Source organism: Fundulus heteroclitus, chromosome 7 (genome assembly GCF_011125445.2).
Source record: "Fundulus heteroclitus isolate FHET01 chromosome 7, MU-UCD_Fhet_4.1, whole genome shotgun sequence".
NCBI classification, from domain to species: Eukaryota; Metazoa; Chordata; class Actinopteri; order Cyprinodontiformes; family Fundulidae; genus Fundulus; species Fundulus heteroclitus.
Window position 1 is genome coordinate 12,959,225 of NC_046367.1, and position 16,969 is coordinate 12,976,193.

General features: G+C 44.3%; 1 protein-coding gene across 1 annotated transcript in view; it reads right to left on the reverse strand.

The window, feature by feature from the left end:
• Positions 1 to 16,969, reverse strand: part of zmym2 (zinc finger, MYM-type 2) — a 37,060-nt gene that overhangs the window by 9,468 nt on the left and 10,623 nt on the right. The window contains exons 2-18 of the mRNA XM_012880073.3: positions 12,923 to 13,621; positions 12,515 to 12,683; positions 10,360 to 10,514; positions 8,526 to 8,674; positions 8,181 to 8,343; positions 6,274 to 6,486; positions 6,022 to 6,166; positions 5,469 to 5,584; positions 4,266 to 4,385; positions 3,671 to 3,821; positions 3,261 to 3,433; positions 2,999 to 3,164; positions 2,540 to 2,568; positions 2,238 to 2,379; positions 869 to 990; positions 577 to 712; positions 285 to 431 (exon numbers count right to left, since the gene is read on the reverse strand). Of these exons, the coding sequence (XP_012735527.2) occupies positions 285 to 431; positions 577 to 712; positions 869 to 990; positions 2,238 to 2,379; positions 2,540 to 2,568; positions 2,999 to 3,164; positions 3,261 to 3,433; positions 3,671 to 3,821; positions 4,266 to 4,385; positions 5,469 to 5,584; positions 6,022 to 6,166; positions 6,274 to 6,486; positions 8,181 to 8,343; positions 8,526 to 8,674; positions 10,360 to 10,514; positions 12,515 to 12,683; positions 12,923 to 13,606 (2,980 nt within the window). The 5' untranslated portion in view covers positions 13,607 to 13,621. The remainder of the gene's footprint in view (positions 1 to 284; positions 432 to 576; positions 713 to 868; positions 991 to 2,237; positions 2,380 to 2,539; positions 2,569 to 2,998; positions 3,165 to 3,260; positions 3,434 to 3,670; positions 3,822 to 4,265; positions 4,386 to 5,468; positions 5,585 to 6,021; positions 6,167 to 6,273; positions 6,487 to 8,180; positions 8,344 to 8,525; positions 8,675 to 10,359; positions 10,515 to 12,514; positions 12,684 to 12,922; positions 13,622 to 16,969) is intronic.

The window sequence follows — 16,969 nt, forward strand, 5'->3', positions numbered from 1 at the left end:
CAGTTTCAGGAGACCAGGATTGAACTTCAGACATGAAAGCTGAACTCGCCATCCTGACGGTGAAACATGGAGGCAGCAGCATTATGTTGGGATTTTCCTGCTGCCGCTTCCCAAATAAACACTTACTTGTGTTGGTCCGTCGCATAATACGCCCACAAAATGTGGTAGACGTGTTGATGATGTGACATTTTCAAGTGGCGTGAGTACTTTTGGAAGCTACGGTGTTTAATACTTTCCTCTGACAAAGCTGTGGAATCAGGCTGAGATGGAGATGCAGTGTTTACCTTGAGGGAAGTCTGCCTCTAGGTCCAGGTCGGGGTCGTACTTCTCCTCCTCCTCCTCTTCTTCCTTCACGTGCTCCTCTTCCCCGAAGCTACAGCCGGAGGACTCTTCTTTTACACGCTTCCTCTTCCCTATCAATGGCTTCACGTCTGAAATGGACAACCAGGCAGACTCTTTTAGCAGGTTTTTAGCTGACAGGCTTTGTTTTCAAAGCTTTGTATGATGCATGACTCAGCATCTTTCAGGATCTTCTGTCAGCACGCCGTTTGCCTGGTCTCATCTCCAGTCTCTCACCTGGCTTCTCGTCATCTTTTATAATCACATCGGCCTCCACGGTATCAGAGGGCACCTCGCTTTTCAGATCTTTCATGGTCTGAATAATCTGTTCTGCCCCCTGCAGGGTGGTGGGCAGAAACACAGGCACAGGAACCTGAAAAGAACAAAATTATTTTTTTTATAGAAGCTGAGCACGTTGAATATTTACTGCCTTGAGATTAATACATTTCTTTATCCTTCTAACCAATTCCAACATCTAAAGTCTTCTTTTAATGCTGTATGTGTTGATGAAACGTGAACGGTAGCGTACCGGTACGGGCATAGAGACTGGAGTAGGGGTGACCTGGGCATACATGTTCATGGGCATTGGGATGAAGACGGGCACAGGTATGGGGACAGGAATATACTCCCTCTTCACGCCATCATCTACATCTGTAGAGACACACATACACAACAATCAAATTAGAGCGCACAAATCCTCCAGTGAAATATATTTCTTTTAAAACTATGAACCTTAAATGCATCTCATTTCCATCTCACCTACAGCGTCTTGCAAAAACTATTTAGGAGGCTTTAAACTCTACCATATTTTGTCACGGTACAACCACAAATGTTTTTGTAGGATCTATAGATAAAAAAAAATAATTGCGGATAATTCCCATCACATTGCAGACCCATATTTCACTGCAAACACAGCCTCAACTCTTTAGGTTATGCCTTTACCTTTATCTGTTAACCTTTTTGAAACTGAGAGCTGCTTTATTGGATCCGTGACATACGAAGGGCTCTCAGTGCTGACATTTAAACCAAAAATCAAAGTTCACCTTAATATGTAAAACAACACGTTTTTGATGCTTTTCTTTAAAGATATTGTCATTTTTAAATCAATTGCAATTCAAAAAGGAAAAGAAACTAAATAAAATACCATTTTAGACGCAGCTCACTGGTGGGCTGTGCAATTTTTAGAACCGGCTCGTAGGCACCACCTGCGGTCATTGGGGGCTACCTGGAGCCCGGGGGCACCGTGTTGGTGACCTGTGGTCTAGAGGCTATTTCTGCTCTTCCTTTTTTGCAAAAAAAAGTTCTTGTGTAGTGAGATTGGATAAAAAAAAAAAACATCTGTGAAGATACATTTTTAAGTTTTGTAACAGACTCTTAGTTGGATTTAGGTCTGGGCTTTAACTAGGCCCTTATAACAGATGAATATGCTTCAAACAAAACCATTTTATTGCAGCTTTGATTGTATGCCTAGGATTATGGTCCTGGAGACTCTAGCAGGGTTTTTTTTTGTGTAGGATTGCTCCCATTTGGATTCATCCATCTGCCCCTCAAACCTGACAGGCTACCATGTCCAAGCTAAGAAAAATCCTCACACAACACACCATTTCCACCAGTACTTTGCTTCACAGCGGTATTGGTGTGTGTGTTAGTTAAATTACAAACTGGTGAACTATACAATTAGGAGACTTCTAAAGGTGATTAGTTGCATTAGATATTATTAGTGGAAATCAAAGAGTAAAACAACTGAATACAAATGCGCGCCACCACCACTGTGCACAGCTTTGTGTGGGTCGATCGCATAAAATACGCAGAAAATAAAAATAGTAGCTGTGGTTGCAACGTGACAAAATGTAAAACGAGCCCAACAGGCGCCGTGGCAACCCGGGTGCTTCTTTTACCCGTCTGTAGATGTTTGCTCTGCATGTGTGGTTTGCAGTAGGTGGCTTTGGTCAGGGTGAGGGGCTTGCAGAGCACCGCCTTGTTCTTCACATCTCGAATCACGCCGCCACTGGAGTATGCCACAGCACCCTGATTCACCAGCTGGAATAAGAGGCTAAATTAAACAAATTGCACATCCATAAACCAACAGAAGTCTAGCTACAGATGTAAAGGGCTTCAATTGTCATCCTCATTTCATGCTCTCACCAAATAAGCAGTAATATTCAATCATTTTATATTGCTACCAATTGTTCTTCCTTACCCCAGCTTTTGCTCCTTGCATCTCGTTACCTATGAGGGGGTGGAAAAAAAAAGCACGGATTACATCTTTACCTCACCAAGAGCCCTTCTATTCAAGCGGGCTGCTCTGTTACTGCAGCTAAATTCCCATTTTTTGAATAAAGGGGAACCATATAAGGACAATAATGTAGTTGCACCTCAGTTTTAGCAGCAACGGTCGTCGCAGTAGTACCAATGTCTGGATGAGTATTTTGCCATCGTTCCTTTATGATAATCACAATAACAAAACACTTTGTTCTTCCACTTCCAACTCTATAAAACCAACCTACCTTCCCTGAAAGATATATACCAACTACAGCTAATCAAGCATTTAGAATGGGAGGTCTTATGTGAAAGGTTTCCAGAGGTCCAGCTGCAGGCGCGTTAGTTTAAGATTCCCCTAAAAATATACAGAGATGTACAGAAAGGGACTGGTCTGTACCCAACGTGGTGTTCTCCGGTCCCTTCTGCGTCACCATGATGGGATCGTTCTGCTGACAGTAGAACCTCAACAGACACTCCTGGTCGCAGAAATGCTTCATCTCTGATCTCCACATCACAGACTCGGTCAGGTTTCCTTGCACCTTGCAGCAGTCGCATCTTGCAGCCTGGCGGCCCGAGAGGAAAGCCGTTTCAGAATATCGACGCTCCGTCTTAACGAACGCACGAAGCTATGGTTTTAATTGTTTAACGAGAGGACCGACCTTGAAGTACCAGTCGTTGAACTTCTTGGCGCACGCCTCGCTGCAGAAGTCGCGGGTCATGCCGCCGAGCTCCCGGGTGATGCCTCTCTTGCAGAGCTGGTTGCAGTGGTTGCAGCTCACGCACTTGAGCCCCAGCCGTCTGATGAAATCCTGTTTAAACAGTAGCTTACACCCTGGAGAGACAGAGAGACTGTTAAACTAAATTAACGGGACGAAGGAAACAAAATTGAAGCCTATTATTCAATCGAAATTTGAGTTACAAGCTTAAATGAAGCGAAAGGAGCAACTCAAGAACCTAGGCAGACCCACAGAAGAATGCACCTTGAACCGTAATGCAATTCTACCGCCTTCAAACCTCTCAAGGGAACGTTACATTTATCAAGGGTCCTTCAGGAGAAGAGGGGAGGTACCTTCGCTGCAGAAGGGCCTCTTGACACCAGAGAACTTGACCATCTCATGAAGGGTCTTCTCTTCCTGGCAGTACTCACAGAACGTCACAATGCAGTGGAGCTTCTTGTAATCCTCACAACATGTCTTATTACAAAATTGATACACCTTGTCCTGAAAACAAACACACACACATTTGTCAATATTAGTGCATCTCTCAAGAACTATAAGTCGCACTTTTTTTTCATAGTCTGGCAGATCCTGCGACATAGTCAGGTGCGACTTATAGTCTGAAAAAAATACGGTACATTAAACACAAGAAAACAGTAAATGATGTCTAAGGCTGTTATGCAGTGGCGGCAGTGAGTGGGAAATGCATTACGTAATTATATCATCAAATGAAGATAAAAAATTCTTTACATCTTAAAGACAGAGTTGGGTTACTTCAGTGGTCCTCCTTTTAAAATGCCAACAGAAACACATCAATTAATAGAAAACTCATGTATGTAATGTCTGCTAATTGTTCCTTTATGGCCCAGAAAACGCATTGCATCCAGGTCAGGGACCATTAGAGATCCAGAGGGTTTTTTTTGTGTGTGTAAGTTTTAATGGTCTCACCTGCCACTCCAGAATTTCAGGCTTCAAGTTGAAGGCTCCTCGGCAGTAGTTACATTTCAGCTGGACAGAGCTGTTGCTGAGGGGCGTCTGACCATTGGTGGTGGTCTGAAGGGTTGTATTCTGCAAAGAAAGGTGTCGAGTAGGAAGCAAAAGGTCAGACACGTAACTGCTGACTTCTTCGTATAAAATTAACTAATCAATGAATCTACTTAATATGGTGGAACCCTGTCATTGTTAATGGTGGTTTCTCAATATATTGAAATAATTTAAGTTTTCCCCTTGATTTGCAGAGCAGAGCTAAAAAATATGAACTCCACTGAACAAATCTGATGTGTTTTGAGCATTTCACATAAAAACTGATTACAGTTCAGGTGTGTTTCCTGACTGAGCAGGCTGCAGACTTCATAAACCACTGTGGACTAACACCAGCAGATGACACTGCAATGCCAATCATCCCTGACCGTAGAAACTCTGCAAAATTTACTTTAATCTGAAAACAGGACTTTGGACCACTGGGCAATTGTCTATTTTTTTTTCCTTCTCTGCCCAGGTCTGATATTGCCTTTGCTTCTGGCCTGGTCACACAGAATGGCACAGGTGTGGCCCATGTGCCTGGTCGCTTTTGAAGCACCGGCTTTAGTCCACACATCTGTAAAGTCTCAAATGGGCTTTGCTTCACAATCCCCCTTAAGGCCATAAATATCCTTACATAAGCACCTTCTTTCAGCACTTTTACCTTCTTCTCATTCTTCCCCTAATATATGCTTACAGCGGCCTTAACAGTCAGCTTGTTTAGTAATGTCCTTTTGTGGCTTCCCCACCTAGGGGAGGGTTTGAATAAATGCCTGCTTATAGGTCTTAGGTAATGTTTTATTTTTTGGGAGAAGATACATTTAGCTCTGTCATTGGACAGAAACATCAAAACTGACAAATTTACTCCTTAAATAAATGTGTAATAAATACACATAAAAGTAGATATAATAAAAGCTTCCCTTTTTAAATTGAATTACTGGAATATAGAATCACTTTGATGATGCTATATTGAGAAGAAACTGTAAAGTAAAAATCCAAACGACAAAATTATAAACGTATGCTCCATTTATAGCCACCTAATTCATCCTCATGCACTAAATAGTGTAGCATTCCCCCCTTCTAGGTGTTTTAATCTTCATTGTCGCTTGTTTTAAAAATGACAGTTCTCACCTGGAACTTGGTAACACATTGGGAGCTGCAGAAGTTGAGGATGCTGCCCTCTGGCAGCGTGGCCTGGTACTGCGGTAATGAGCTTCTTTTACAGAAATGACACGTAGGTTCTTTGTCTGCACAAATCAAAACAATATTTTATTAAAAAAATATATTTCGGATCGTTTTCATCCCACTCTAGATACAAAACTGTGTTTTTACAAATTTATAAAATAAAAGATGCATCTGTGACAGATGATGCGACAACTTGATTAGGCCTAAACGTTCTCATTGAGTTAAACAGCCAGCAAGGACAGATACCACTACACCTAAAACATATAAATTCAAGATTATTTCAACTAAACAAGGAACATACCAAATCCAAGCAAACTGGATCTACTATCAGCGTCGAAAACATAACCCTGACAAAGTGATACGCAGCAGAAACAGGGAACTGGGTAAGTTAACCTGGGTTACTCTTGATAAATTCAGTGTTGAGGTAATTAAACCTGATCCTGAAGCAGTCTGAGGTTAAATAAAAAGGCCATAAAAAACGCGTATTCTGGCTACTCACTGATGAGTGATGTGAGCTTGCCCTTGTTCATACAGCTGACGGAGCAGTAGGAGCTCATGGAGCCGCCTGATCCGAGGCTTTGGAGCACCTCGCCGGTCTTGATTAGTGTTTTACAAGTCATACAGCTGGCAAGTTTACTGTGGGCCTGAACAGGGAGGACGTCACATCGAAAACACAAAGCACCTTTAGACACTGACTGAAAGCATAACGATCCAATGAAAAAAAGATGCAGGAAAGGGTGGCCAGTCTGACCTGTTTGAAATCCCTGATGCAGTTCTGGCAGCAGAAGCGTTTCTGCTGGCCGTCGACCAGCAGGAAGTGGTTGGCCGAAGCCCGACTGGGCAGGTAGTCGCCACATTGCTCGCAGCAGTTCATGATCAGCCCGTTGGCCTTGCGGTAAACGTTGAAACACGTGTCGCTGCAGATCTTATGGGTCACATTTTTAAAGCTAACCTCATGCCGGATCTGGAGACAGGAAAGGAAAACGAGAAAGGTTCAACACCGGTGTGCTCTGATGGCACAGGGGTAGTGAGCACGACCCACGCATGGAGACCTTCAGTCCTCGACGCGGCTGACCCGGGTTTGATTCCAGCCTGAACTCCTTTACAGTGAAGAAAAGATTATATTTTATCTTTTAAAATACAATAATCTGTGTAGTAATACTTTAACCTACCAATATAACATCATAAGTTAAAAGTTCATCTTTAGCAGAATATGGATGCTAAATTATTAAGAATCAGAATTTGATCATAACGTAAACCACATAAACAGAAGAACTTCTTTAAAATGCTAAATTCAGCGAGGATTTTAAAAAGGTCCTCAGTGCAGACGGTGGTACGAGACTGTGAAACCTGGAGGCAACCATCTCACAGCCTTTTATTAATCCAATAGCTTTTTTCTTCTGATTTGTCTTTGTAGCTTTAGATTGTGTGTTTAAGAGGAAATGTTTGCAGCGTATAATAAACTAAGAATTACTTAGTGGTAATAAAGACTTCTCCCCCCCTCCCATGTGGTGGCCCTATCAACAGCAGAGGTCCCAGAGGACAAATGTGATGGAGAGAAAAGTGAGAGATAAAAGTAGATGATGCTGAAACCAGACGAGAATAAACACAGACGATTCATTTATTGAGGGAAAACATAAGATAAGTAGATATGTGATGGAAGAGGATATATTTTGACAAGGGAGTGATGAAGGGAAGATAATGCAACAGGACTCTGCCGTGAATTATGTCACACAAAAAAACAGAGCCATGCCTGCAAAACTGAAGGTGTCTGAGTAATGACAGATGCAAGATGTAATGTTTAGAGCGGCCGGAAAGCTTTATTTTCCTCTGGACTGGACTAAGACTCCACCGTGCTTCAGTACAGAAACACAGATGAGGTCTGGTAGACAAAACACCAACACACGGTGCTGCTGCACCAACACATGGAGGCTCCAGGGAACACATACAGAGAAAAGATGAACTCTCTACCTAATGTATTCATCAGTAATGTATTGTTTTTTCATCTTATAATGAATTGTAGCAAGGCCACAGGGAGATAAGTAAAAAAAAAAAATCCAATACATACACCACTGGTGTCATGTCTATATGTAAAGTTACAGTGACACACTGCTCATTAAAGCCTGGAAAGTTCAACAACAGATCTCCACAAAAGTGGCTCCAGAGCAGGATCAAGGTTTGGTTCTGAATTGGTCGTATTAAGAAGCAGCTAAACAGCCTGGTTTTCCAGAACCACCCCAGAGCAGAACAAGAAATTACACCTGTTTTAGCGTTTCTACAAGTTCGCACTGAGATGATTACAATTAAAACATTGTCATGTAGATGTGACCGAGAAACAGAAAAGTAACCCTGGTTTTAATTCATTGGTAAATGGTAAATGGCTTGTACTTGTGTGGTGCTTTAACTAGTCTTGACGACCTCCAAAGCGCTTCACACTACAGTTCAGTCATTCACCCATTCACACCCTGACCATTGTCATGTGCATGGGGCCTATCTTTAGAAACAAGGTTTACAATGTCTGGGAAAATGGTAACTGTGGAGTACATTTCTGTCTTGGTAATAATTAGAACAAAAATAAATGAATAAATAGATAAATAAATAAATAAATAAATACATAAATAAATAAATAAATAAATAAAAGGTGTGTGACAGACTGACCTCTGTGAGTTTTCCGCAGACGGTGCATTTGTTTTTCAGGCCTGTTTTAGGCGGGTTGTTCTTGTTCTCGTACGCACCCAAGCAGCCAGTCGTACAGAACTCCTGAAAAGACTCGCTAGAGTCTACCTGGGCCACAATGGTGCCCTTAATGTGTGTGATGTCCCTGGAAAACAAACAATTCACATGGCTCAGATGACAGAAAAACACCTACAGAAAATATGGCCTGATTAGTTAAAGAAAAGAAAAAAACAACTTGTGACAAGAGTTAAAACCTGGTTTGAGCTTGTAAGTTGGTAAAATAAAACATGCTTTTTCAGGCATAAAAAGAGAAAGTGAAAGGCTCACTTTTTGCACATGGTGCAGGTCTTCTTGGGTGCAGGTTTGTGTGAAAAGGCGGAGAGACAAGTGGTGGAGCAGAACAAGTGGGAGGAGCCTTTTCGCTGGTAGGCTGTTTGGCCTTTCTTCAGAGGCTTTCTACAGTTTGCACAGGTCACCTGTGAGGTACAAAGAAAGAGTTCAGAGGGAAGGTGTCCAAAGACAAAAGTCATGTCAAAATACCATACGTTCCCTCAGTGTTGTAGAGTTCAGTCCCTTTTAGCCCACTTTAAAGTAGAAACAACAATTTACTATGCACCTTTGAATGGGTACAAATGGATGGCATTAATATATGGATGGATGATTGAGTAAATAACACAATATATACCATTTTCCACCCATACATCCACACCTGTAAAACAATATTTAAATCATACATCAGTACTTTTACAGAGTTAAATCAAGTCTGGAAAAGGATTTATGAAAGCGTTCTCAGTCATGCTTAGCCCATTTCCAAAGTATAAAAACCAAAGCATACCATGGATTTATGGCATTCATCCATCCACCCTGGATTTTTCTTCTATAATCTTATCCCCCCCCCCATGGTTTCACACCTGACAAATATTCAAAGAGCATTCCTGATTCTTCCAGACAGCAGTAACCCTGGCAACAGCAGCGTGTAATCTTTGACTTCTCGACGCGATAGTTAAAGCTATACTTGGTAATCCTGTTCAGAAACACTTTTTGTCATACTGGGTAAAGCTGTTCTATCCTGAAAGCAGTCAATACATTACGCATTCACAAAAAGGAGGTTAAATTGATGTCTGTGGGAGCTGCAGGCCTGTAAAAACTGGTCCTGCCCACGCCTCCCTCTGTCCCTCTAGTTCCAGGCGTATCACCTTTTCTATTGGTTGTTCCACATGCCAATCATTCTGACACGTTCACGTAACACTTGTGTGTGTGCACGTTTGTTGTTAGTTTCCGCTTGCTGGCTGCGCACTTCTAATGTTGATGTATCCAGTTAGCTTAGCGGTTAGCTTAGCGGTTAGCTTAGCGGTTAGCCGTTCATTGTAGCTGCGCTGCTCTCACCGTATGCTTTCAATGTGGCTGAGAGTCGCAAGAATGGAACAATGTTCATGTTTATGAGAAAAAGAGGAAGGCCTCAGTAGAAAGAAATAAGACCAGAGTGAATTTGGGAGATTTTTTTCACGCGATCCCCCTGAAGAGTGGAAGAGCAGGGTAAGACGGTCTTCCCCATGTGCAGTTATTCAAAAAGGGACTTAGACTTAGACAACTTTGTCATTTGTGCGTACAGAACAAAATTTCGTTGCATACAGCTTTGTAAATTGCAGTAAAAGTTAGATTACAGTTTTAGGTGCAACAGAGATTTAAAAGTAAACATAGATTTAAAATACACTATAAAAACAATTGAAATGTAAACAATGCAGGAGAAGGTCACAGTATACAAACCATTGAATGTGCAGAATCGGGTTGTGCAAGGGCATTTGTGCAAGGATGCTTTTAAGGACTAAGAGTTCGGTAGCATTTATAATGCTAGATGGAGATGCAATGATGCAAAGTGTGCAATTATGCAAATGTTTGGGGAAACATTGTTTGGGGACACTTCCGGAAAGAACTCCGACCCTAGCTTTAAAGGCATTTATACAAATGCTGCGGAAACATTGAAGTCATGTAGGTACAGTTTCAGCGCTGAATTTAAACAGATTGAGCAAACAAATAGCTGACATTTCCTTTCTAACAGATCCAGCTTCACTTTTTTAAGTGAATGGAAACATTGGATACTACTGCCTACATGATTATAAAGCAAAATTGCAAAAAACGATCCCTGCCCAGGTGAAGTTACCTTGACTGTCCGGGGTTGAGTCTGGGAGCCTGAGGAGGAAGTAGAGGAGGAAGACTGGCCTGCAGGCTTGGTCAGCGAGGTGGCAGGCGATGGGGAGTCCACCCCTGTTTGCTTTTGGTTGCGGGGAACTGAGGCCGACTGAGAGATCCATGAGTCTACAATAAAGAGGAGTAAAGGATGTCTTACATCTGCATTTGTAACTTTCTCACCAGCGTTCCCTGCATAATTATACGTATGGGATCACTCGGGTGGTAGTTTTTTTATTGGAAACATAATTGAAGGTGGCAGAGTGACAAGCAGAGGCAAAACCCAAACGTGGCATCTGAAAAGCTGCAGCCATGCAGAAAAGGTTTAAATCAGCGTGTAACCGAGATGCCCAACAACAGAGAATCCTAAGAGTGATAAAAAAAATATATGCTTTCCAACAACAACTTTAAAAGGGCCGACTTAAACAGCAAACATGACATTGTTTTAATGATTTTAACAAACTACAATCGATGAAATATAAAGAGTGACTAAGATCAGCTGCCATAGCACCTTTCTGGAGCTCAACCAACAGATTAAAAAAAATCTCATCTCAGAGGATTTTTGTGCCAGGGAAACACTTCATGTGAAATCCATAAATGATAATTACACTGGAAATATTGCGTTACACAATCATGTGCCGAGGTATACAATCGGACAAGTTTGAGTTAAAAACCAGGGCCGGTTATCTGTGCCGAAACAAGCTCAACGTATTGGATTATTCATATTATTCATATTTATATATATATATATATATATATATATATATATATATATATATGTGTGTGTGTGTGTGTGTGTGTGTGTGAGTGGAGGGGGGGGGGGGGGGCATTTCTTTCTAAAGTAAATTCCTAGTCTAGGATTTAAGTGCATCTAGTCTAATGAGGTCACAAAATACCTCCACACTACAGTCTTCCCACTCATGGACGAATGTCCAGCGTCTCTTTAAAAGGACAAAAACTGTCCACAGTAACATATCTTTGCACAGTTTCTACAAGGTACAAACATAATCATAAAGTACAGTGGCGTGCAAAATCATTAGTCACTTTTCTACGCTTGAGTTTCCAAACTGCACCTTTAATGCACTTTTTAGGAATCTAATGCGACAGATCAGCAGAAGGTAGCTGGAGGGCATAGTTATGACATTTGGTCTTCAAGGCTTTTTATAAAGAAAACCTTGACAAAGAGAAGTGGTTTAAAGGTCAAAAGATAATAATCCAACATTTAAGATTCTCAAAAAGCACAAGGATTGCAAACGGTGAATTGCCACGAAACCTACAGAAACTTTTCATAGGAACTGACTGGAAATCTGGGGTCACTTAATCAAACGGTCCCATAACTAAACTTAAATTTCAGATTTTTTCTCCTTTATTCCCATAAATTCCCGTGGAAATGTTCAAACGTGTCAGAACCTTTCTAACCCCTTTCGGACCTGCGCTCGGTGAGCATAGTTCAGTCCATCAAGTCATCTGTGTTGAAAAACCAACACTGCACACACCCCTCCCTGGACAGTCCCCACTGTATAACATGGTGGTAGCAGCATCATGCTGGGGGGAGGCTCTGCTTCAGGAGGAAAGGGGAAGCTGGTCAGAGTTGACAGGACGATGGACGAAGCTAAATTAAGGCTTCAGACGATCCATTCCAGCGGGACAACAACCTGTTTGTATCAAACATGTTCTAATGGCCAGCTTTTATGTTGGCAGACACACTTCCTTCAATCTGACAGCATATGCAAACATTTGCCCCCCAACAAAAATATGGGTTAAAAAAAAATTTAAAAAAAGAGTTTGTTCTGCAAAGTATCAAATCTGAGGGACTGTTTCTACATTAAAATGTTACATTTATCCTATTCCCTCTACCACTTTGTCTATCAAAGAAAAAGCTTGACAGTAACGTGACAAAACGTGAAAAGGCTCGAGGCGTAGCAGCACTTTTTTTAAGGCAGCTCGGTCAGCTCCTCCTCCCATCTTCTCGTGCGTGGTTTCAGGTGACACCACGGAGCGGCAGGAGGCTTTAATTCTTCATGAGTTCTGCTAGTCTGCCCATCTTCCAGTGACCAAAAATAAAAGTCAGCGGGCCAACGTGTGTGTAACCCTTTAGCAGACAGGAAACGGTTAACTGAAGTCGTTACCTGCTCCTTTGTGCGTCCCCGTTTCCCCGTTCTGAACCAGCTGGCTGGCGGAGCCGGAGCCTCGGCCGGGGTTAAAGGAGGTGGTGGGTCGAGCAGATGGGGTTTCAGGATTCAGACTGAAGGCACTGCTGATCTGCAGACCGTTCTCCTCCGTCTCGTTTTCGCCTGCCTAAAGACCGATGCAACAGAGGTTAGTTTTTTTTTTCTCGCAAAACCATCTGAAAACAAGGTAATAAAGAACCAAAGACAGCTGCTGTCCTATTGTCCTTTACGTCTGACACATGAACACACATGCTGACCTGACTGGCCATAAGGTATCAGCGCTCCATCTGACAGAATAACTACACTGGTCGCTGTGAAGCTGCAAGGCGGAGGCTCCAGGTGAGCCGACTGAAAGCAAAGTCTCACCTCCACAACAGCTGCTGCTCCGCCTTGGAGGGACGTCACAGACGTTATCATCAGGTTTATGTCTGCCTGGGCATCCTCTGGATGTGGCGGCGTGCCTGCTGCGGAAACCGCAGAGCTTCTCTGGTTGTCGGAGCCCAGTGTGGTAACGCTGGAGATCCGGATCTCTGAATCTGGATCGTTGTTGCTGAGGGTACCGGGTGAGTGGGACGCAGAGGAGTCCCCGGGGGGCACAGGCGAGAGGGAAGAGGTCTCTTTCTGTTCACAGTCCTCCTCGTCATCAATGACGATGGGCTCTGGCGCTGCGGGGGGAGGCTTCTGGGCCGTCACGGACTCGTTGGAAGACGGGGGAGAGTCGGGGCTCCTGGAAGGCATCGCTGCTGTGTCCTCTGCTGCAGCATCTGCAGCCTCAACAGCTGACTGCTCGGCGCTCTCCGCGTTGGGTTCGCCTGGAGAGGGGGCGGGCTTCCCGGCCGCCTCCTCTTCTACAAGGACCACGTCGTCGTCGTTGTCCTCCGTGCCGCCCTCCTTTGTGGCTTCATCGCCCGTTTCCATGGATACTGGCTCCCCAGACTCCTCAGCGGGAGGCGGGGACGGCTGCGGGGAGGAAGGAGTGGCGTCGAGGAGCTCCGCCCTCTCCTCTACTTCCTCGGCCACAACAGGGTTTGGCTCTGACTCCCCGTCCATCACTAAGGCAACCACCTGGCAAGTCAAACAAAAGCCATTTAGGACATAATTAGGAGAAGACCCCGGCAGTCATTAGTTTTATGATGTCTGACAGCTGCACAGGTAGCTCAGGTGTCCTCTGAGGCAAACCAGTGAGGGAGCAGCGGCCTCATTGCCATGATTTTACCTCCCCCCCCCCCCCTGGAAATCTGGTATTGCCAACCCTGTAACATTCCCTTTTTCCTCTTTTTCCCCCTCAAGCTTGTCCTAAATGTGTGTCTTGACTTCAAACGAGCCATCTGCATGACTCTGGATGCTCTGCGTTCGGTCAGAGTCGAGGCGGACGGCTCGGCGTCGCTGCGCTGATGATGTCTGTGATTTAGGTCAGGCGCATCTATTTATTATTTATTTCTTATTACGAGGAGCGCGCTGCACAGATAAAAAGGCAGCCACCGTCGGCCTCCAGGAGCAATCCCTCCGCAGACGTACACCGTTCACCGTTCTAGTAATTAACCGGTTTATCAGCGGCATTCCAGATGGAAAACCTGACAAAGCCAGTTAACAATTTTCTTTAATGATTTCACAGACGGAATCTGAATTATATTACCTGATGTAAAGATGAATTCATTGGATTATAGCTGTTCTAAAAATAAAGCCCCCTTTTTCTTTAGCGGTGTATTAGATTACCTCTGCCGAGTCTAACTGCTAAAAACATTCAAGTATAATTTATCACAGCTAAAGGAGGGTGGCCGGCTTGTTGGCTTTACCACAGAAGGGCCAGAAAATGCTCCGCAGGTTCAACCGCGTGGCTAAATGTTTTAAGGAACGACGTACGTAAACTAGAGAGGCACAGAGAAATCGACTGGCGACTGGAATAGGCCGATTTTTCGCCCGGATAGACCCTGACCGGCCGTCAGTCCTTTAGAAAAACCAAAAAGTCTCTATCAGTGAACATAAGCGTATATAAGCTACCAAGAAGGGCAGCAGATTCATCACAATCACACATGCCAGACAGTGAGCAGTCAATCCAGCCACTGGAAAAATGTATAGCACGACTATTTAAAAACACTAAATCTGCATTGGGCCATATCTGTCGAATTCGCAATGAAGCAACTTAGTAGGAAAACCTTCACACACCCCGTGGAATATTTTCTGCTGAATTAAAGACGAACCATCACCAAACGAATCGCTGGCATAGAGCCTGAATCCATTAAACATTATTATCTACTTTCTGAGAAAAAAGAGAGATGAACTTAAAAAGGTAATCATTTTGAGTATCTGAAATGTGTTTGAAGTCAGAGCGAAGCTGAGAAGGTTTGAGGAGCCGTTTGAAAGGAAACTGCTTTCTAGAAAAGCCACGCAGGCTGCAAAAGGAGAGCTAGATTAGGGTGCTGGTCGTGTTTACTCATGTCGCCTTTGGGGACATTACTGACCCAGAACTGAGCCCAGGTAAAAAAAAAGTTGAAAATTTTTCAGACAAGTGTCTTTGTTTTAGCTGCTTGGGCTTACAGTTCCATGAATGCTGGAAGGAGAAACGATGGCGGCCTTTTAGAAATCCCAGTTACGGTAAGGGTCTGCGTTGGCTAACCGTGCTAATATAAGATGCTACAGATCGGGGGTGCTCCAGCGTCTCTGCTCCCCCCCCTCCTGGACCCAACGCCTCGTCCTTACCAGGCCTCTGCAGAGCTGCTCGACTGGCTGCTGATGAGAGAGTTCAGCTTTTTGACCCGGGTGGGTTGGACATGTAAAGGTTTGCAGGACAGTGGCTCTCCAGGACCACGACTTGGCCATACCTGGTGCAAAATTTCCACTCAAAAACGATTTGGTCCTTTTTTTTTGGTAAATGATTAAAACCCGTTTTTAAATTAAAGTGACACAGACACTGCGTACCTCTGCTGATAATATGATCAATGACCGCTGCCAGCAGGAAGGCCACACAGAATCTATAGAAAGCGTTTTAATTCCAGTCCTTTACCAGAAACTGGCAGCGGCAGGTCAGAACTACACAGACACTGGAGACAGACAGTGGGATCTCTCCACGGCCACAACTTCCCTCTTCATTTTCCATTTTCTGCTCCTCCTCACCCAACGAGTGGGACTCCAAACCTTCGCTCACCTGCTGCCTTTCACATCTCTGCAAACGGTACTCGCCGGTCGCCAAGGGCAACCGGTGAAGCTACACCTTACGTTGCCAGGGTGATGTTAAGGCCCCATCGCCTCTAAAAGGACCCCCCCCCCCCACCTCCCCTCGCTCTGCGCGCCCCACCTGGGCGGTGTCGTTTTAGCGAGCATGGAAACCGGCCAGCGTGACGTAGAAGTTACGGAAGCAAAGACGGACAGTAAAAAGTCCGCCGTCAGATTTGCCGTGGCGCTCGGGGAGGAGCTCTGAGGAGGCGTGCAGTCGGAAAGCTGATGTGTCGCCGTCACCTAGCAGTCAGGGTGGCTGAGAGCCCCGCATATCACATCACCGCTGACAGCTGCAGCACAGGAACACGCGCAAACGGATGCAAAAGCAAACACAGCGCCTCATTCACCTCCACACACACACACACACACACACACACACACACACACACACACACACACACACACACACACACACACACACACACACACACACACACACACACACACAGGAGACAGGAAGAGCGCATGAACATATCTCACTGAACTATAGTAGAGGCTCGTATGCGCTACAAAAGGCGCTATGTCAGTGGAACCACAACATCTTGGCATCGCCGGGGTGGCCATTTTGATCCCGGCACTGTGCCACAGCAGCATGTTGGGAGGACACGGGGTAAGAAAGAGTCCGGTCACACAGTAGATCCCCGCTTTCATTGCACTTAGACAACAGTTCAGTCAGCACGGGCAGATTTTCATTCATTTGTAGTGCCTGATGAGGTCAGATGGGGAGTGGGAGAGATTCCCCCCCCCCCACCAACACCACCACCACCGTCCTGGTTTCTTCCAGATCTGAGCCGGTCCCGGGTGTCGCCCGGCGTCAGCAGAGCTCTGCAGCCACTGGATAACCCCCCCGGCCTCCCTGTGAAACATCACATGGCTCTAAATTGGGACACATCCTACTTTGACTGCTGACGGCTCGTCCCCGCCACCAGGATGTCAAGTTAAAGGACGTTTATTAAAAGTGACAAGCTCGATTTGTTTCTCCAAACGTTTCCCTCAATCTCACAAGTTTATGTAAATCAAGGACAGGGTAGCTAAAAACAAAGGGTCACCAATGATTATGACAGCGCTTTTACCAGTGAAGAGCAGAAAGGATGTTCAATATTCCAGCAGACTTTTTTGAAAGAACGGGGCTCAAATAAAAAGAATGTGACAATATTTTTATTGCAATTAAGTAGAAAAAAGGCATTTTACCGTATA